General features: G+C 47.5%; 1 protein-coding gene across 5 annotated transcripts in view; it reads left to right on the top strand.

The window, feature by feature from the left end:
- LOC116947892 (neuroblast differentiation-associated protein AHNAK-like) overlaps positions 1–22,100 on the top strand; it is a 112,656-nt gene that overhangs the window by 11,449 nt on the left and 79,107 nt on the right. For all 5 annotated transcript variants that reach the window (XM_032964168.2, XM_076071137.1, XM_076071135.1 and 2 more), the window contains exon 2: positions 19,021–19,101. In XM_032964168.2, the coding sequence (XP_032820059.2) occupies positions 19,021–19,101 (81 nt within the window). The remainder of the gene's footprint in view (positions 1–19,020; positions 19,102–22,100) is intronic.

Here is a 22,100-nt window from a genome sequence, read left to right as displayed (position 1 = left end):
AGTCTTTTTTTTTTGCTGCACCCAACTTCTTAGGAATGATCTTGGTCTGTCGCAAACTTTTGCAGAAAGATTTAACGCTTTAGAGAAGCCAATCGCAGTTATCTAGAAATTGTTATTAAATTAATAGCATCACGTTTATAAATGGTAAATAAAAAGGACAAATTGCTTGCTCACACCACGGGTCGTGGAAAGGCCTCCACCAGGGCTTCAGAGAGCCCCTCTCGAGGGTATTTTTGGACAGCTCTTCTCCGCTGGCCGGAGTTCTTCGGAGGTGCTGGGAATTCCCACATTTGACCGCACCACACGCGACTCGCCGCTCGACTAACCGTGGTTGTACCCAATGCAGATTGCGTTCGTCCTGTACCAGCCCTTGGCGCTAGATCACACAGGTGCCATCGCAGGGCATGAAGAGTTTCAGTCGCTCTGGAAGCAACAGCTGGCATCGGGCCCAGCAGCTGTCCCACAAACTCGGTTCGTAAAACGCCACGCGTGGGTCATTCCGTGGGCTCGATTCGCGTCTCAAAGCGTCCCAACATTTTCACCGCCATCTGGAAATAACAGCCGCCCTGCGAATGCAATGCTATATCTTTACATTAATTGGCCCGAGGGAGCTATTGGGTTTCATGGAAAAAATGATGTCAGGGTTCCCTGTGTACAATGCTGTTTTAATTTAGTTACTGTATATAACACGCCAAATGTGGCTGCATGGTTAGCGATCTCAGTGCAGTTTGACTGTTCAAGTGCGTCTCTCCGTGACTCTTATTGTCTTTGTCCGTTTGTCTGTGTCTTGCTGTTACCTGTGTGTATCTCCGTGTCTCCATCTCGCTTCCCCGCGACTGTTCTCTACGTCTCTCCATATCTCTCTCGCTGTGCTCGTCTCCTTTCTTCTCTCCATGGCTCTGTCTTCGTGGCTCCACTTGTGGCTGTGTTTGTCTGAAAACAGTGGCCAGATGTTAACCACCTCGCCTGGTATACGGGAGGTCGTGGGTTCGATCCCGATCCTCGGGCCTGTTGTATATTTAGAGTTTGCATGTCTCCCTCCCCGTGGTCGCGTTCCCTCCACATTTAGAATCTACATCACGCGTTTAGAGTATTTTGGCTGGAATAAATTTCCCCATAAGGCCACTTCGTTGAGCTTTCATTTGTGTTTGCCAGGTCGCTTCTGCAAAAGAGCTACATAGCTCAGTGGGCCTTACCTGGTAAAATAATGTCTGTCTTTCTGTGTGCATTCACGTTTTTCTCTGCGTGCCTGTGCCTCGTTCTTCCTCCACGTGTCTCTGTCTCCCTGCGTCTGTCTATCGACATGGCCCTCTGTGTCTGTGTCGTGTAACTCTCCGATGCTGGGCCCAGTCACCCCATTTCATCCCCCGGCACTCCACCCCAAACTCCTCCGCGCCTGGAGCCCTTAAAATGATCTCGTTCCGCTGCCAATGTTGTGGAGGTTCGAATGTGCGATTTAGATTCGCACTCCACCTCAGATGCGAGTAAAGTCACGTGACTTACGACAATGCAAAATGAAAGTAGCCAATGTCACCCACTCTCACTTTCATATTTTTTGAGACGTGGGTTCTGCAGCACGCCTCCCGATACTTTACAAATGGACATCAGGATCTTTGCTATTACTGTTCGCTACAGACCATAAAAACCCCACCGTGTCCCATAGGTAGCTGGACAAGAGTTAACAAAAATCACTCGTGGCCATGCTGTTGCAACCACAAACAACTTCTCATCCATTTCACAGTTTATCTAGCAAAACATATCATGAGATCCACCGATGGCACAAACGATGCACTTTTCCTTGGTGATCTCGTTAAGGAGCATAAACCATCACCACGCGAACTCTCCCGGTCATCATCCTCGCAGCAGCGACTTTTGGCCAACGGTCTGCGGCCGTCTGGAACGCTCTTCCTGTCGATATTAGGAAGCCACTGGAGCTATGCACTTTTAATTTATCATCTAAATTGAAAACGTATTTTTTAGAACTGCTTTCTGTGTTTAGTTTATTTTTTGTCCTTCAACCGCACCTTCGATTAGCACAGTTGGCTACGTACAGTGTGAAAGAAGTTCTACAAACATACAAAGATGTGTGGATCACTTGCGCCCACAAAGAATGGGAGTTGGAGTTAATTGAATAAGAGATTAAATGGTTTTTCAAATTGAAAATTTTATTATAAGCCATTGCTGCAACAGATGTGGTGCTTTATAGTTGCTTGAAGTGTGCGTATATCACGGAATACAATTTACTTGACTATACATGGTAAACCCATTAGCTGTGAATTCCGCTTGGGATGTAATAAATAATCCTTCTCGTAATTCAATGAATTGTCACATCAGGATACCGATTTTAATGATGAATAATTTACCGTTTTTAAAAAAAAAGATGTATCAGCCTCGATGTACAGAAATCAATCTTGTGGCACAGAATATGTACTAAATAGGGAAAACACCAATTCTAATGCATGCCATTCTGTGCATGCATTGTGAGCTCAGTAAGTTTCAAGCTTAAAACGTATTTTGTTTTAACCAGGTGAAAACTCAAGAGACCATGATAAATCTCATTTGCAATCGTGACCTGGGGCATTATTAATCCTACCAGGACTGACGTCTACTGATGGTTATCTGCCGCTGTGCGTGTGCATGTCGAACTTCCACTGGGCGCGGTGTTCACTTGACCATCTCCTGGTCAAGTGAACACCACGCCCAGTGGAACAGCGCGTGAATGGGATCGCGATTTGCGCGAGGTTTCTGTCGCAGGAGCATTGTAAAGGCACGGATCGTGAATTGCACCCACGCTCGGCCACCTTCGCTGCGCTGGCCGTCACACACCACGAAACTATTCCAGACGCACAATACTGGGCAGAAGGATCCCACTTAAAAATGGTGAATGCTGTGTATATGTGTACGTATGTTTAACTTCTTTCGCGCCATACGTAGCCAAAAATGTGCTAATCGGTCATTCGCAGTGCAATTTTGAAATGTGTAAAATGTGACCCTAACGCCAGCCGGCACACAATGGGCTGCTCCTGTGGGTTGACGGTGGGGGGGGTATTGAACGTGCGCCGTGGGGTCCACCCTGGTCGATCGCAAGCGGACGAATATCAGACGCACACACATACACTGCTGCTGCGGCTGCTGTAGCGTTACCAGGATTCAGCTGCTGCTGCTGTTGCACTGTTGTTTTCGTGTTACTGCCAAGACGTTGAAAGAAGCGGGTGAACAGATGTTGGTCAGAGGGGACTGCGTCGGGTAAATCTGCAAGGAATGGGGAACAGTTGCCATGGCACGGGGGGCGGGGGAGGGAGAGAGAAACTTCTCCCATACTTCATCAATGCGTGACACAAGCAGGGAGATGGGCAACAGAGCGGTGGGACGATGGCGGTGCCTGGTTCGGGTTGAGCCGCGCGTTGTTGTGCACCGTGTCCGACGTTTCGCTGCGCGTGACGGGGAGCTTCTTCGGCAGCCATAGCGTGCCGAGCGACACGCGCCACGGGCCCGAGAGCCGAGTAGGAGAATCGTTGTTATGCGGCGCACATCGAATACCGTGGCTGCAGCCTGGCTTAGCCGTGACGGTAAATAATGCTTCAGTTTGTATTGCCGCATTAACAAAATCGTTCAACTGAGCGGGCCTTTTCACCCTGAGATCCCCGTTTATGCAATCCGGAGATCTGTGCAGCGGTGCAGGGTTGAGTCGTGTTTGTTGCTGGAGACCGCAGGGTAGCTACGTGAAATACTGGACATTTGTGGGGGGGGGGGGGGAAGAGCTTTATAGCTCATCGGATTCCTCCAGTGTAAAGACCATATCCTGATTCTGGTTGCCGCACTGCGACGGGAGAGGTCTGAGCATACATGGATTTTGATGGAATTGTTTTGTAGAGACGTCCTAGGGTTCATTTCTCCTTGAGGAAACTTCTGATCAGATTTCGGAACATCATCCCATCACCGCTGGGATTTTCCCAGTCTCCAACACCTTTAACCGACAACCAATTACATCAAAGGTCAAATGCAAATGGACAATCTCGCACTTACAGGTGGAGCGATGAAATCAGCTCGTGTGCCGGTGCTCTGCGAATCGTTGAATCACAGGATGAAGGCGATAGCTTGATGAGGCCTTCATTCAGCAATGGATGTGATCACAACTGATGACACGTGATCGCAACTGATGACACGTGATCACAACTGATGACACGTGAAACCTACGTATGCTGAACTTCTTTCGCACCGTACGTAGCCAACCGTGCTCATCGGAGGTGGCGCTGTGCCCCACCTCCTGCTCCCTTACCCGTGAGGCCTCGCGCGTTCCAGCCGTGCTGTTGCCCCTCTGCGCTGCTGCCCCTCTCTCTCTCCCTCTCTCTCTCTTTCCCCCTCTCTCTCTCTCTGCTGCCCCTCTCTCTCTTTCCCTCTCTCTCGCTGCATTCGCATCCATTGCAATGCGCCGGAGTGGGGGTCGGTCGTCGTCTCCACTTAATCCGGGTAAAGCAAGAATCCGATTTGCCCTAATTGGACACGAATCGACCGGTTGCGGCATTCTGCGCTTATATCTATTCATGACTCGTAATTTTTGTTTACGATAACACAACCACCTTCCCTTTCAATTTAGGCGAGTCTTGCCAATAATAATCGTAATGCACGTGGAACGGCATCGCTTAGCTCTGCTTCCAAATAACCTGAGTGCAGTAGCTGTTGTCAATTAACTGTTATCAAGTAAATGTGCACTGTCCGGTGATATAACTTGCTAGCAGCCACTCTCTTTAATGCATCTATTAGTGATACCTCTGTTGGGAAATAAAACAAAATTGAGTTACTGTCTTGTGTGCGATCGTAGAAAGCTTTTTAAGTTGGACTTTCTCCAAAGAAGGATGAGAGGAAGACAAGTTAACCAACGTGGGGTGAATCTGAGAGTGGGGTGATGTGATCTCGTTTATGGGCGTAGGTAAGACGCGTCACGTGTCCTGCCACCAGTCATATATTTTGTTCAGTATGGGACACGTGATGATGATGTGGCCAGCCGTGGAAAGACCATGGCTTATGATAGTTGATGTGGCCCCTGCCAGCCTGGGCGAGTTCCTCCTCCACGACGCACGGCTTCTCCACGAGCCGACGGACCCAGAGACGTCCCGGTGGCTCGTTTGTCTGCGTCGTGAAGAGCCCCACTCCCACGTGTTGACCCTTGACCCCCCCCCCCCCCCCCGTCTGAAGGCGATGTAAACTCATCCCGGGTTGAAGCATTCGGCAACGTCGGCGTCTCGCAAGTCGAGCCGTGTGCCACGAATTTCCAGTCACGCAACCATCGATCGTTTTTGTTTTAAAGTGGTTCCCGTTGCAGCTAGGATTATGGGTGACCCTTGCATCTCCTTCTCGAGGAATTTCTTGTGCCGGTACAAATGTTATGGCGCACGATTTATAATAATAATAATGGCTGGTTCCGTAACATGCCCTAAACGTGCTACGAGGAAACGCAACGTTTTATTAACTCCGTTTTTGCCGTCTCTGTCACCTGCTAAGGATGTGACTGCTGACAATAGCGGCACAAGAAGCCGGTCAATAAAATCCCAGAGGGGGCATCCACGGAGGGGGGAGGCTGCAGTCGTGATGTGCGTGCTCAGTGGTGGGATTTGTTGTTTCGAGCCGTGGTGGGTGGCATGCAGCTGCCTGGGCCGCCGGGCCCAATGCACCAGACAAGACTGCAGGGGTCTGGACCCAACTCTCCCCCCTCGATATAAATCTGGACCCTGCGTTGGTGTTTTTTTTTGTGTCTAAATCACAAAAGGGGTTTTATTGCATTCTGCTGGAAAAACAATTCCATTTGTTTTTTTTACCCTCTCAGTCCCCACGTGAACAATCTATTCCGAAATATTTCAACAACAAAAAATGTGGTAAAAGTCGTAAGGTAAATGTATTGCACTACTTTCATTAAAACAACTTGATTTTTTACGTTAAGAAAATATACAGGAATTCCACAATTGTAACTTTTTATTTTTTTTAGAACATTTTGATGACTTTATAGGAATGTAAATGTCTCCCAACTTCATTTAGCAATAGCACCATACATCTCAAACGATAAACATAGTGTTTTGGGGTTAACACAGTATATGGTGATTTACAAAGGCATAAATCCTGCTTATCTAATGACACGGAAGCAAAACATTTGTCCTCTATTCTGCTCCGTATTTCACCATTATGTCTGACGCTTTCAGAATCCGATTTAGGTGAGAACTGCATGAAAAATGTAACGTGGGCATTTTTCATCATTTTAATTACGGGGACATTTTTTTTTTACTTGCGAATAACAGCTGAAACGGGTGACACGTAATGTTGCATCTTTTGTACATTCGTAGAGATGTACTTGGTAATTGTTCGACCTCATTGGGTAATGATGGGGCCAGGGGCAGCGTTCTTCATTGCAAGGCCCGCGGGCCGCTGCGGCCGCTGGTGGCCTTTAGAGCGGCCCCTGACAAGCTGCTCCCGCCAGTAGACGGAGTGAAAACACCGCCACTCCATCGTCGTCGTGCTGTCACAAACCCAACAATGGTTTCAAATGTCTGGCGGCTCTCACACTGATTGTGTCTTATCTTATATTGATATAGCGCATTTACTGGTAGGAACGAAGTTGTAAACTGAGTGTACCAGCCTGCAATAGATGAATGTGTCCGTCCCCTTTCAATACTTGAACGAAGTGAAATCTCGTGCTGTTGGGTGTAAAATCAGCAATAGACAGCGCAGAGACTTGTCCTACCAGCCCACCCTGCAGGGACCTGTTATTCAAGGCGCTTTACAAGGGATACGAGTGGTACAAGCAGGGTAAGATACAAGTGATTTTGGTGGATGGGGTATGGGGAGGGAGGTTAGTTGGGAACGGAAATTAGAGGGGGTAACCTAGGGATGGAGGGAAGGATGGGCCGGGGAGAAGATGTGGGCCTTGAGGGAGGAGCGGAAACTAGACGGGGACAGTGCCGGATTCAGATAATGTGGGGCCTGTAGCATATGTTATAAAGAGGCCCTAAATATTTTAAAAACCATGTCAAAATTAAAACAATTTTTTACTTCATTAGATCTCTTTTGCCAGTACCAAAATATAATAATCGGGGTTTTCCCCTTTTTTCTGGCAACAAAACTGAAACCTTTTTACAAGGATTCATGTCGGCATTAACCACAATACCTGCAGTCAAAATGCAAACAAAAAACATACTATGATAATATATGCATTGTCCTTGAAACTGATTGGTCCACACCAAGGGACGGCTTTCTTTTGAGCCTCGACCCAATTGGTGCTCGACCAGATGACGCCAAAAGGCGTACACAGCTACATATGTAGTAGCTACTACATATGTAGCTACTTTTGCGACTGGGATAATCCGGCACTGGACGAAGAGGGTGTGCCTCTTGCTTCACGTGGAGGTGAAGTTTGTTCCGGTGCAAGGGGCGAGAAGAGAAGAGGAGCGAGAACGGATTTGTGCACAAGGAGAGGGGGGGGGCGGTGAGGAGGTGGGAGATTGAGAACGGAGCGGGTGGCTGATGTCTTATCGGCGAAAGTTCCCCCCCCCCACCTCTCAAAGTTAGTGACGAGCACTGCGCTAGGGGGTTGTCTGCGCCCCGCATACGCAGTGGTGATGATGATGCTGATGATGCTGATTGTAAAACACAGGGGGGGTGGTGCCTCGAGAGAATAACAGCTGATGGAGCACGGGGCGCCTCCCTGCGGAGTGAGGCGGTTTGTGAGTGGGCAACTGGTGTGGAGGTGGGTGATTGTGGGTGAGGGTGGCGCAACAGGTTGTGGACATGCAAGGGCACGGGAAATGTGTTTTGTGTTATGTTGTTGCTGGAGCTGTTGTGGTTGCTGTGGTTGATGTGGCTGCAAAAAACTAAAACGTCGTCTACGATCTTGCACTTGCTGATGTTTTTTTTTACATTTGTTATTCATCTTACAGCACGTACATTGTGTAAGTTGCTCGATGCTTAAAAATCATCATCATCCTCATCTTTAATCATCACCGTACATAAATTAACTATCACTTAATATCGTAACTCGCACACGTATAAAATACGTCTCAATGCGTTGCAGTGCTGTCTTGAGTTACCACACACACACACGTTTCGTGAAATCAATCCTCTCTTCTCTATGAAACATCCATGGCACAAACCTTTCTTCATTTGGTAACACTGATGAATGCTGTACCAGGCACAGCTGTCTTCGAAGATTTAGGCAAAGAACATGAACCAAGTGTGAAACGGTTGTGAACACAGCGATCGTGCCAAGCCATAGGCGGGAGACTTATGCAGGAATTATTTGTGGGTTGGGGGAGGCTGGGGGGCTGGAGGAGGCTGCCCCTTGCAAGTTGGAACATCTTATCCTGATCGGAGAGTACACAAATACAGATGAAGTGTGATTAATAGACGTGTGGACATGGTTAATAGGCGTTAATTAGCTTGTTAATACTCTCTTTGGTTCTTTCGGTAAAGTCACGGAGGTATAAAATGTTATTTTATTTTAATTATTTTATACCAACGTACACTTTACCGAAAGAACCAAAGAGTATGGATTCCTGCAGTCACAAAAGCTTCAAATCAAGATTAGCTTGTTAGTATTCATTAGGATTTAATTTTCAGCTGATATTTGTGATGCACCCCCTTCCTTTTTCACGACTCTGTCGCCCACGCTGCTTTTTGTTTTACTTCATTTGGTTTATGCCCCGAAGCGCCGCCTCTGCGTGAACAATGACGAGACGCGCTGTGCGCGCGCGCTCGTGCGGACACGCGCGCGTGGCATGGCGTCCGTCACAACGTGTTCGCGCAATCGCTAACGTATGGAATTTCGCGTTCCCGTTCATTGAATGTTGCACTCTCTCCAGACGGAGAAGTTTGGTATTTGTAGTTTAAAAATAAAAACCAAATAACTGCCCCACACCCCCCCCCCCCCCCCATTCTCCCAATATTAATAGTGCTAGCAATGCGGGGACATACCCTGTGGCCCAGCTTCGAGATATTATTGAGTGTAAAGTTCTCCCCGACGACCTCAACATGCACAACCTAGTTTGGCTAGGGTCTAATTTAGTATACAAACACCAATGGCCCAAATAACTCGATATAACAAATCAACGCGGCTGCATAGCTGTGTGCGGTTGCGCTCTGTCGTGTGTGTCCAGATGGTACCGTGTGCTGTTCTGCTGTGAGCGAAACGTCGGACGTCATGTCGAACGACACGCGAAAAGAACACTGAAACACACAGCAAAACCTGGCCAGATGTTCTGGTTCGGTGCATTGCTTCGGTTTACTTGAAACCCACCACTCTGGGTGCTAACAAGACTTCGCCGTGTCGTGGTTTCGGTCTAATGCTCGACTTCCCATGTTGCACAAACCCCGCATTGTTCAGTTCAGTGCCCCTCCACGGACGATGCACTGAGAGTTGAAGCCCGTCGGACTGACCGCTCTGCCAATATCGAACATTCACATTGGGAACATTTGTCTAAAACCACCACCAGTACTCGGCACAGGTTGAGAACCAGGGCTCTTGTCTCTACCAAAACAGATTTGTCGTGTTGGCTTCCGCGTGTATTTAGAAGTGATGTGCTGCATTAGTGTCCGGGATTTGTCGACACAGCTGGTGGTGGCTGTAGCTTTTAGGCTCCTTTACTGAACAAGCACTGGGCATGACTTGAAAGCGGCAGCAGCAGCATCATCACCGTTACATCCTGATGGGTAATGAGCCACAGCCTGCGTCTCACATTTTAGCCTTGGGGGCAGAGCGAGCATAAAGCTGTATGTATGCTGAGTTAATGAACCGTAAAGTCATAAAAACAATTTTGCCTGTAAATTGTTTAATGTGCGGTTTTTTTTTTCTCTCGCTTGATGCCAACTGGACAAACTTTTCTCGTTTTGAGTGCAAACACATTACGGATAGTATTTTTTGTAGCGTTAAGAACCTTTCGCGTAAATGTACACCCATATTATCACGTACACGTTAATGTATTAGACTAAAACCTGCTATCGTAGTGTTTACTTTAATGCATTGCTTATTGTATATATTGCTGTGAAATAAGTCTAATATTGGCAGAGCAATTTTTGAAATATTCTTGCCAATCAGATTACCAATCTATTGTGACCATCTCAACAAATAAACAAATGTCTCCATTGCTGAACCTACTTCGACAGCAGGGACCACGTGCCTTGATTTAAATAAGAAAGTCGCAGACCTCTTCCTCCTACAGGTTTAAAAGACGGTAATCTATTCTCCAACCAAGAAATCGCATTTCTTAAAGATCGGCAGATTGAAATATCCATTTCGTATCAACCAGCTGTCTCATCATTCCACTGGCACGTTGTGGGTAATAAAGCAGACAAACCAACAGACGTAGAGACAAGATACAATAATCTAATCCGTCCCATATGCCTGGGCGCCTTCCGCATCGGTGTTCTTCAGCCGCCAACCAGGTCACGCAGAATCTGTAGATGCGGATGACCTTGCCCTGGACAACGCAAGCAGCCACTTCCAACGACATCGAATCCACTCTGAACCGGGACCTAAACACCATGGGGGGGGGGGGGATATTTCTGGAAATGGAGGCTCAAGCCAAATCCCCACAGAACAACGGCGGTCACTGCGTTTCATCTCGATGATAGGAACGCCCAGCACCCTTTGTGTGGCTGACACTGCGCGACACGACCCCACTCCAACCTCTCTCGGAGTGAAGCTGGACCGTGCGCGAACCTTCCACGACCACCTGAAAAGGTAGCCCCCAAGACCAGAAGCAAAGATCAACCTGCTCCAGAAACGGGCAAGCGCAAGCTGGGGAGCGTCTGCAGCAGTGCTCCGGACGTCAACGAGATGGCCCTTCGTGGACTCCGTAGTCGAGTACCGTGCACCAGTATGGGCCACACGTAGTCACCACTCGACTTGTTGATGCCCGACTGAACACCGCAGTGCGGTGTTATCACTGTAACCCTCAAGTGGAGCCCAACAACCTGGCTGCCCCGTGCTGTCACCAACATCTCTCCTCGGCTGGCGTGGCGAGACGCTCGACGTGAAGGTCGCCACGAGAATCCTCTCGCACGCCGAGGCACGCGCGCAATGTCGCTGCCGCAGCTCCCCGGGACCAAGCGACGTTGCCTCGACACCGATTCGCCGCCAAGCCGCACGGTAAGCAAAGACGTTGGACAAAGTGCACAGACTTGGCCGATTCCCTACCGACCGACATCTTCAAGCCGCCGCGTTCGCCACCTCGCCCCAATACCCAAACGTGGGTGCCGCCGTCAATGTACGGTTGTCGGCAGCTGCGGGGGACATCCACACCGGGGTGGAGGCGCGTAGGGCGAGCCAAGCCACCGTCTCGACATCTGGGAACCATCCTCGTCGCTTCGATCGGCCCACCACTTGCGCCTGCTCAAAATTCTGTCGCGCGGCTGTTTGAGTGGAGGAATCGACGCGAACGCAGCACGGCTGGCACGTCATGCCCACCTTGACGATGACTAACGCTGAATCGGGTTTATTGTAAACACGTGGTGGCATCTCCGTTGGCCGCTTCTGCGAACCGCGGAGATGCCAGAGATGCCCAGCTGCCGTGTTCTTTAATAATCTGGCGAGATGTGTGTGACTGGGCATGCCGAGGGCACGCGAAGCACTGCATGTACTGGATACTGCTGGCACCACATGTATGCGCTAGTTTGAAATCTCTTATTGACTTTTTAACCGTTCATCTTTACGTTACGTCTCAACAGTATTTTAAATTGGCGAAATAATTGTGGCAATGGAAGTCATCCTTTCCACCACGTGTCGAATACATGTCCCCATGCGGGAAGGCTACGCAGGAGAACGATCAAACAGTGGACGGCAGCGCCCGGGTGGGACTGGGTTAGGGCCTCGCAGGCGGGGAGTTGTCCTCCCCCCCACATCCCACGGGCTCCTTGTATGCCCCTTTGGTGCACGCCATCCGGAGGTGAGAGGGGGTGGGTAGGGTGAGTGAGTGAGTGGCTATGTAGGACTCGTGGTGAGGATTCCGTGATATTCTTTGCGCGATGCAAGGACTTAAACTCCACTCCTGAGTGGCAGAATTCACGGGGAATCTCCACCTGTCCACAGGCTTTCCCGAGTCATCGTCCTGTTGTGCCAGCGGCAATATAATCCACAGTGCATTGTAGCCAGTGCTTAACCTCGCCTGGAATAGTCCAGAACGCTTTCGTTTGCACTGGTTTTACGCCCAGCCCTATCCATCTATTTCAAAGTAAAAACTGTTGGTGGGGGAGGCTTTTAAATGAAAGTTGTGATCAGATTTGCAGATACATTTTTTTTTTTACACTGGGCACAACTTTTGGATGCATCCCTTTCTGGAGTGTGTTTTGTCCAGGGAAGCCATGTTGGAGTACTGGTTGTGAAATTAGCGAGTATTGTGCAGCAAGTATGACTTGCGCACGTGTGATTTGTAAGTCAAATTGAATAGCGAACTAAAACAAGGTAATTCGTGTTCTCGTCATGCCAAAGGAATCTCTTTTGAATGCTCTAATAGAGCATGTTTTGGTACAGAAATGAGTTGGGTCGACTTGCTTTAATAAGAACATAATTTTTTACACTATTCGATGCGTTTATTGTGAGTCTGAGAATCTATATAAATAGATGAACCTTTACAATGTTTCGCGTCAAGTCCGTAATGTGTATACGCGCACATTAACACCGTCCGTGAACGTGATATGCGCACACACACATATACAACGCAGCGTATACAGCGTGCCAAGTGAGCTTGGAGCGCTTTAATTTTTTCCACATGCCTTAGTCATTTCCTTTCCATCGCATTGGAGAGAAAAAAACACATGGTCTCTTGAAAATTAGGTAAGACTTGTACAGCTGGTTCCCATGGCTTCCAAAAGCCACAGGGAACACACGAGGGTACTCCAGATACGCCGGGAATTTCCGTGTGTGAGAGAGAATGCTTGTTTTTTGAAGCACATGTCAAGTAAGGCGCAATTGCCTTTTTATTCTCAACAATTTGAGGTTATCCAAAACTGAAGACTTGTAACAACCATCTCGCTGTGCTTTTCTTTCATTGCTAAAGTGTTTACTGCGAAAAAAATAATCACATTCAAAAACATTCTTGTACGCGAGTTAAATGTTTGATTTGTGGGCTATCCATAGTTTTCTGGCCTGGCCACATCATCTAATTCAATATTAAAACACATGTATACTTCCAGTGTAAAACCTGACACACTCTGCATATACCATTTAATGATATGTATGTAACGATGCAACGATAATATACGTTTCTCCGTCCACAGGAAATGTAATGAATACGTACATAAGACACGATTTCAGCACTCCTAAGATTATATTAATACATTTTTGCACATGTTGCATTTTGCCAGATCTTGAAAGTAAGAAAACCATCGTCGTGATAAGACTATTTGATCATAAATCATGATACGCTTTCTAACTGTAGGACGAGTTTGTTATTTCCTACCGATTGTCAGCTCCATAGATATATTGTACTACGCTACGAGTTCATGGCTGTCCGTCGGAACCATTCGCGTTGTTCATTCCATACCTCACCATCGCCTAATTCAGCAACAGTCGCACAGTTGAAGCTCAAATCTACAAAGTCTTCTCTACCAACATCCTTTCTCCCCTCTGTTACTGACCTGTAATGTGGGCCACTCCATTGTTTGTCTTGGTAACCAGTCCTCCTCCTCTATCCTGCTGCACGCGTTGTGCCCCAACCATTGGAACCTTCTCCACGATTCCATCTTCATTTGCTCTCCTGCCACGCTCTCTTCACACTTTCCGAGTTGACGTCCCTGCTCCGGCGATGAGATTCGTAGCACCCTCTGCATTGGTAGGCGTTTGTGTCGATGCACACCCACAGAGCAATTCCATTCGCGATTGGAAACCGGGGACGCAATGCAATTTTATGGAGTCGGCTTGTCTCATTTCGAAGCCTCTTTTGCATTGTCAGTTTTGTTCATTATCGCTTGTGGAGTTTATTTTAAGCCGTTTGCTTAAACATGACATCATATTATTTGAGTATAATTTGGATTCATTGTAAGCAACCGAATCTCTCTCTCTCAAACGACTGAATGCGTGGTTCGTGATCATGGGATGTATTTTAATCAATTGATCGTAACATCGTCACGTGCCTCCTCCACACACAGACATGTTAAGAAGCCAGCCTCTTCGTGTCTGCTTGCTCCTATCAAAGTTAGCCAAACAGCCTTGTGGAAGCGGTGTCATTATTAATAATCCCATAATAAACTTGCCCTTTGTCAAATCGACCACCTCCTGGATTACAAATCCAGCGTGCGAACGCGTGTGCTGCACCACGGGCACACACCGCTCACATTCTGCATGGAATCTTCAGCAGGAAAGTGCGCGTGTGGTGCCGTGTGTTTGTTCATATTGTGTAGCGGTTCACGCTACACAGCGCAACGAACCCGGCCACCAGAGTTCGATTCCCGCTCACGGCCAACACCGGTGACGATTATCTGAACCGGTCCTTGGCCTCTCCGAGGTCGACTCGGCCTCAAATGAGTACCTGGTGCGGTGTGTGAACATCGCCACTGGGGAGACAAAGGCGGCCGGGCGTGGTGTTGGCCATCCACCCCCTCGTGTTGCGTTGCCGGCCCTTCATAGGTGCTCGCTAACAGCACTTGCCCCAAACAATATGTTAGGGCTATACGGGGGATCTTTGTCTTTGTTACCGAGCTCTATCCACCCACTCTCGCCGCGCAGGTCTGTGCGTTACATCGGAACAACGAGAGCGTCGTAAAATAGCGCGGCTGCTTCCTACAAAGGCCGGATATATTTTGGTCGTTCGCTGGCTCTTCCTGACGAGGTGCCACGCCCCCTCAAACACAAACCCCACTCACTCGCACCTCTCGGCTCTCTTTCTCTCTCTCTCACTTCGCGAGTGTTTGTTTACATTCGTCCGTGCTTGCTAACGGATCGCGCTTTTTTTTTGTTGAGCAAGATGTTCTCAATAAAATACTTGCCCATTGCCAGCCAAAGAAGCCTGACCTCGTTTGCAGTGAACAGGATGTTAAATATTCTTAGCTCTTTCGGTAAAGTCACGCTGAAGGGAAACAATAAAATAATAATATATATAAAACAATAAAAATTCTCACGTTTCGACCACCGTCATCAGATGTGTCGGTTTGCATTAATTTCTTTATTTTTAAACGGATGTTAAATATTCTTGGTTCTTTCGGTAAAGTCACGTAGAAGGGAAACAATAAAATAATAAAAATATAAAACAATAAACATTACATTTTGATTTAAAGAATTACTAATCTACAACTCATTACTAATCATAACCAATGACTGATTACTAATCGATTATATAATTACATTACCCCCCCTTCCGCCTCTAATCACTGCACCTGATGAGCTAAGTGATGACGTCACCCTGCTGCTCTATATAAAACCGGGAGCAAGCGAGGGCTTTACCATTCTGGCGAATTGCCCGATGATGCTGGAAGTATTTACCAGCGAAACGTCGTACTCAAACTGTAAATGTGGATTAACTCTTCAACACACCGGTGGGCTGAAGTAGTGAATTATTTGTCTTTTGTCAACGTGACACTTTTTTTGCTGATTGGCCGTGTCGGGTGGTGGAGGGTTACGACACATTTATAAATAAACGCGATCTAACCCAAAAACCTTTATTATGAATTATTATGAATGTTAAATGTAATAACTTAAACTAAAATTGGTTCGGCACTGTTGTTGGTTACTTAAAGTTGACATTCGACAACAATATTATCGCATTAAACTTCGCTCTGGTTAACGTTAGTAAGAAGATAACATGAAGTATTCCGATTATCTTAGATAATTACAATGTATTCGTTTTTATATTGTCGTTATAATAAAAGTGAACCTAGAAATGTGTTTTTTATTATTATTAAACTTTTACGGATGGATGCTATTAACTTTGCCATCTGGCATTAAGCAATGTTCGTAAAAATCACATCAGCAATGGAATCGACGCCACCTCCAGCGTGACTACTACACGTTGCACGTAGATTATTGTCCATCCTCGTGTGTGAAATGGCAAATTGTGGCTGGTTTTGGTGGAGAAATGTCTGCAAACGCTGGAACACGGCAGTGGAAAATGTCCCCGCGATGCGGTCAGAATGTACAAGGCAGAGAGTGAGTCCACTGCAGCTGCCCTCCCTCGCTCGCTCTCTCTGCAGGGCAGAACGATCGAAAGTGGCCCGGGTCAGGAAGGCGCTCGAGCAGGGCTAAGATGAGGAACACGGCCTTGGAAATTGCAGCATTGCGGTTATTGGGGCGGCGATTAAACACTTTACAAAGGAATATTTTCAATGGCAAAATAAATAACAAATCGGCGCTTCTTTAAAAGGGAGAAGGCCCTCCCTCTGTTTCCAGGAATTTTCTGGTGGCCTCTTTCACCTTTAAGCAGCTGGCGCGGTCTTTTCTATCTTCATGCTACACATTCCGACCGTCTCTCCACGCGTTCTCCTCCACATGCTACACATTCCGACCGTCTCTCCACGCGTTCTCCTCCACATGCCAAGGCTGCCCCGTTCCTGATGCTCCCCCCACTACGCCTCCTCCACCCCCCCATGTGGCAGCTCCCTTGCGTCACTTTGAGCAGATGAAGGTTGTCCTTGAATAGGGCTCTTACACGGCACACGAGGATTCCGCGGAGGCTGCGGTTGAAGTGGGAGTCTCGGTGTCTCGAGTCAATATTACCGTCTGTATTTTTAACGAGTGTTTTGTTGTGGCGGATGTTGAAAGATTTGGTAATGGGCCAAACGATCTTAAGTCTAAAAATTACATTTTAGCCTGCAATACATGTATAGAAACACGTTTGTTGAACACATTAAAATAATCGGTCTTGTGAGCATCGGAGATATGAAAATTATCTCCATTGTGAACGTTGAGGCTTATGGACAAAACATCACAGACAGTACGAACAATGCAAACGAGACGGACAATACGAAAGTGATGGACAGTAAAACGAATAATGTTGTTGATGATGTTGCCGCTGATGCTCCTGCTGAGGATGATATTGATACAGAAGGGGCAGCGTTACTGGGAAAGCTTCGTGAGTCTTGAGACCCCCTCCTATAGGAGTTTGTTGCATGTGGACTAAAATTTGATTACCTTTTTGGAAATGCGTGCTGGCAGAGCATTACACTCCATCATTCAGCCCTCGGTTAGTTCCAGAGTTTCTGAAATATCTTGGCCATCCACCAGCCCTTGCCTACAAAATTGCAAGCATAATGTGCACGCTCCTCACCGGGCACCCGTGAAAAGTTTGAGTTTGCCTCGTAGAGAGAGGGGCTCGGCAGGTGAAATTAACACTTGCCACGGATGGCAGCCGAGGCCAGGAATTCAACGTAAGGCGTCAGTTGCACAGCACGGCTTGCAACTCGCTGTGCACCCCCCACAGTACACACTCGCACACCTACGCCAACACACACATCTATAAATACACAAAGACGAAGATCCCCCGTATAGCCTAAACGGACTGTTGGGGCAAGTGCTCTTAGCGAGTTCATAATGAGGCCCGGCACAACACACGACGGGTTGGGTGGCCAACATCACGGCCGGCCGCCTTTGTCTCCCTAGTGGCGATACGTGTGCATTATACACACCGCACCAGGTACTAATTTGAGTCCGAATCGACATGAATACATCTACGTTCGCATGCCCCATTATTGATTACAAATAAAATAAAATAAACTCCTCTACCTCATTCTAACGTCATTATGCATTGTTGTGCAGCATAGTGAGTAACACAGTACATACACAAGTGGGCCTCTATTCATCTCAGCATGAATATATACGTTTTAGTTATCAGCCTCTGAGCTCTCTAGACTAATGGTCGCCCAGCAGAGTTTTGTTTTAAACCAAGCAAAGGCGCAGCAGAGGCAGTCTTGTTAAACAACTCATGTAGGGTGACCAGATGTGTTTGGCAAGAGCACTCAATCTTCTTTTTCTGAATGTTTTTTTTTTATATATAGAACACTGAATGTGATAGGAGACGAGAATGGTGAGTGAGGCCTCCGCCAAACGGATCGGGGAAAAATATCCTCGTTTGAGAGCTTTAAACGGCATCCTGAAATGTTTCCCAAAGGAGATTTTGTTTCCCCCGCTTGTGTTCGTTTCCTGGAATTCATATACCTGAGGATGATTTGTAGAAATAGCGTGGTGCTGTCTTTATTTCCCAGTCTCACTGGAAAAATGTTCAGCGTGGCAGGGCGATGTGCAGAGACTTTGTTTTTGGCGCATAATTTATGCATTTGTTCAGTCGGCAGGTCGCATGCGGCGAGGTGTAAAGTGTGGGTACTGCGACAACTTGCCTGTGGTAGAAGTCGGTCAAAGTAACCTCGAGAGGAAGTGTGTGGAGATAAATATAAATGTTCTTGGTCAGGTGCTGCTATGGGATATTGCATATAAGGTATTATTAAATGAACATGTCAATAATTAAAAAAGCACTCATTCACAAAGCATCCCATCTGTAGTTGTAAAATACTGGGGGAAGCGTGTCTTATAATCCAGGGAATACAAGATATGTGAGTCACTGTCCATTAGCATTCGTGAGAAATAGAGAAGCATTGGTTGCTGGAGGACGTGATTACAATCAGATTGTTTATATTGCTGATTTTTTTACTCGTTACATAATCAATTTAAAATACAATTATAATAAATGAAGAACTGCTTATTTAAATGTCTCCATTGGAGGTATGCCAGCGTACATTCAGCTCTTTGTTTACGTTTACAAGTTGATTACAGATTAAAAAACAAATTATACCAGACTGTTCTATTTATCCTTTATTATTTTTGGCTGTGTGTTATTGTGTGTTTTGTAAATGGGGATGTTCCCCAACTCCGAACATTGACAAGGCTTGGCTATGGTCAGAGGAACACAGTCGTGATTGCCAGACTTTGAGGTGATGATACAATGTTACCTCATTTGTAACTAATCTAGGAGCGTGCGTGCTCACTCGCAGCACATGTCCCTCCAGTGTGTGAGACTAACTGGATGATCCTTGTTGTCTGTGTGTGTGTGTGTGCAGCTCAGGAAGAGAGAGATCATTATGGGCTGGATGGAGCAGGCAACAACGAAGGAAACTCACCTTCTCCCATTAAAGATTCACGTAAGTAACATTCATTCCCCGTCTAAATTCACAAGATGTTGGTCAGGCTGCTAATAAGTCTTCCTGTTACTTTCTTGTTTTGCACAATACAACCATTTGATTGCTATTATGACGTGGCAATTTCTGCACGAGGATACATATTCAAAACCGTATGATTTTATAAACCGACTTCATGACTAATAGAGGTTGCCCTGAAACGAGTGTATAATGTGCCAAATATAAATACACAAATGCAAATGGTTAAAGTAATTGTATATATTATCTTAATTCCATAAATGGCTATATGGGTTTCCCTTTTAATACTATGCTGATGCCCAGAGGCTGTATTTCATTGCAGCCAATCCACAGGCAGTGTACACTTGATATTGTTAATCCCACTGAAATATTTCAGAAACCGCACGCAGGTCATTCTGCAAACGTCGCCAGACGTTCACGAGTGTTCGACGCAGCCCTGCAGTGTCTTGCTCGCATCACTTGATGGCAGAACGGCCCCCACTCGACGGGGCTCCAGACAGCGCCGCTAGAGAGAGAGAGGGTATTTTGGCCTAGTCTTCCACGCCGGCCAGACCTCTTGGCAGTTGTAAGAGAACCCAAACTTTGCCCCACCACACACGCGACCAACTGTGCGCACCCCACTAACCGTACGCCGCTGGGTAGACGGAGAGGTTAGGGGATTCAATGAACCTGCCACGTTGTCTCAACCGCCGCGCCGTTTGAACCAGCGGCGCCTGGATAGCAGCGAGCGGCGCGCTGCGCATCGGTCGTTGCACCAGGGCGGCGTCGCTCGATGCTCGGGCTCGAGGTTAAAACGAGTCGATGTACCCAGGCTCGGGTGACTGTTGGTGTGGCACTCCGTCGCCCATGGCAGCTCGGACACAGAGCCGGCAAACATAACTTTGAGCGAAAGGCGAGAGGGGGGCCCGAAACTTGCCCATGCCAACGCGCTCCTGGCGGCAGCTGGGGGGGGGGGGGGGGGGGTGGGGGGGGGGGGGAGACGCGCAAACAAAAGCGACCGCGGCGACGTTGGGCGTCGAGAAACGCAACCTGGCCGTCGAAGAGGTCGCGCCAAACGGATCGTCGTAACTCGACGCGGCCCCGGCTCTGTGTGTGCCGCCTCTGTCCGGGGCGACGGGGGGCGGGGGGGGGGGACACACGGTCGCAAACGATACGTGAAATGTCTGCCAGGCTCGCAAAACGATAGGGCGTGCGGTGTGCCAGGCTCGCCTGAAAATTATAGCGAATATCAATTATGCACGGCAAGGGTTGGGGTGTTGTAGAATTAAACCCAGAGTCGAGAGCGGTAGAAATACAACGGTGGGTCCCGAAAGGTAAAGGTGCAGCACTGCAATTGCTCGCTCGTGCCACTGTCATTGGGCATTGAGCGAGAGTCGAACTCGGGTGGCGCTGGCTGCATAGCGCAGTGCGCTAACGGCCACACTACCGCTCCCCACACGCTCGCGCGCATATCTGAAACGCAAGTTGCATGTAGCCAGATGTGGTGCGCAGTGGTTATGTTTTGTACAAACAAAACAATGACAATGAATGTATACGAATAAAACGCGTAAGATATTTCCACCGAGACTTTTGAGATGACTGGCATTTTGGATGGGGAATTATTAACACGTGTTTTTATATCGTGGCAAAATTACACCGGTCTTGCGTTTTCACGGGAATTGTGAACGTTTGCACTTGTTAAAATGACACTCAATGTCACCTTTCAAAATATCACTTATATTTGTGTTTTACTTTTCACATGTAAAGACTTATTGCCAAATGCTGTATTGGTGGATATTGTAAAACAAGACAGAACTGCACTCGGATGACATTAAACACATCCTCTGTTTACGCTACCGAGGCAGATGCCCCATGATTGAAGACTGACCACCGCTACTCCTCTTTAGAATAATGGTACACGTGACAAATGGCATTGATAGGAATGTGACCGCCTGTTTCACAACACTAGAAACGTGTTGCTAACCGTCCATGCAGTCGTGTAAACAAAGCCACCGTGCACAGCATAAAACCATCGGCAGGATTACACATTTGCTGAAGGCTATGTATGATTGTGTGTATAGGCTTCAGTACTGCTTTAAAACGTGCACTCATGTTTCAATCTAAATTGCATCGGACGGCTGAAATGAAACAGTTTTTAGGAGTTTCTTTGCCGAAGAAAAGTAGCCGTGAAATTTGACCCAGTTGAATCTATGTAATTGTTTTGGCGTTGGCATGGGCTTTTTTTTGTCCGCAGGTTTCCACGATCGTTGGAAACTGGTCTGGCCCTCAAAGGGTCCAATTCCCATCGCAGTTCTCCCGAGGTGAAGCGAACCCAATTGGACTGAGCACCCCAGCCCCCCCGCGGGCTCGGTTCGCAAACTCTGCAACGTGCCTCTACACCAGAATCGGGGGGGGGGGGGCAATTTCGACCTTGGGCATCTATCATCTGACACAATCAACTTATTTTAAGATGAACGTGTTTTTATATATGATCGTTTTCTAGCCCACATCCCTTCTGTTCGGTTGAGTGAAGGGCCAGAGGTGATAGGAGGGGGGGGTGTTGGGAAATGGACCGAGGCTGCATTGTCTCGTGGCTAATGGATCATGGCCCATATGGACTTGCACCGATCGCAGTCAGTCCTTCACAGCCTAAACATCTTCCGATGCCATATGATGACAACACTACAAGTTAAGTTTGCCCATTGCCTGAAGCAATGTTTATCCTCACCATACCTACAAATTTAACGTTTTTAATTCATTTGCAGCAAGGAGTTCACGTGTCAAGCAAACTGTAGACCTGGCTGAAGTAGCCCTACTTTCACATCTGTGAAAAACAGCTTTATAGCCCATCGGATTCCTCCAGTATAAATCTTCGGCATCGGCTGGATGAAGGCCTCACAAGTCGTTGCCTTTTTCACGGTCCCACGATATGGCTCCCCAAACGACGTGAGTCGTGGGGGCTTAGCTGACCAAACTTCCCCATGCTAGTCAATGCAAGGGCTGGT

The sequence above is a fragment of the Petromyzon marinus genome, chromosome 31, assembly GCF_048934315.1.
Source record: "Petromyzon marinus isolate PM22_M1 ecotype Great Lakes invasive population chromosome 31, UKy_Petmar_22M1.pri1.0, whole genome shotgun sequence".
NCBI lineage: Eukaryota > Metazoa > Chordata > Hyperoartia > Petromyzontiformes > Petromyzontidae > Petromyzon > Petromyzon marinus.
Note: the sequence above shows the minus strand (reverse complement) of the source record. Positions and strands in the feature narration are given on the sequence as shown.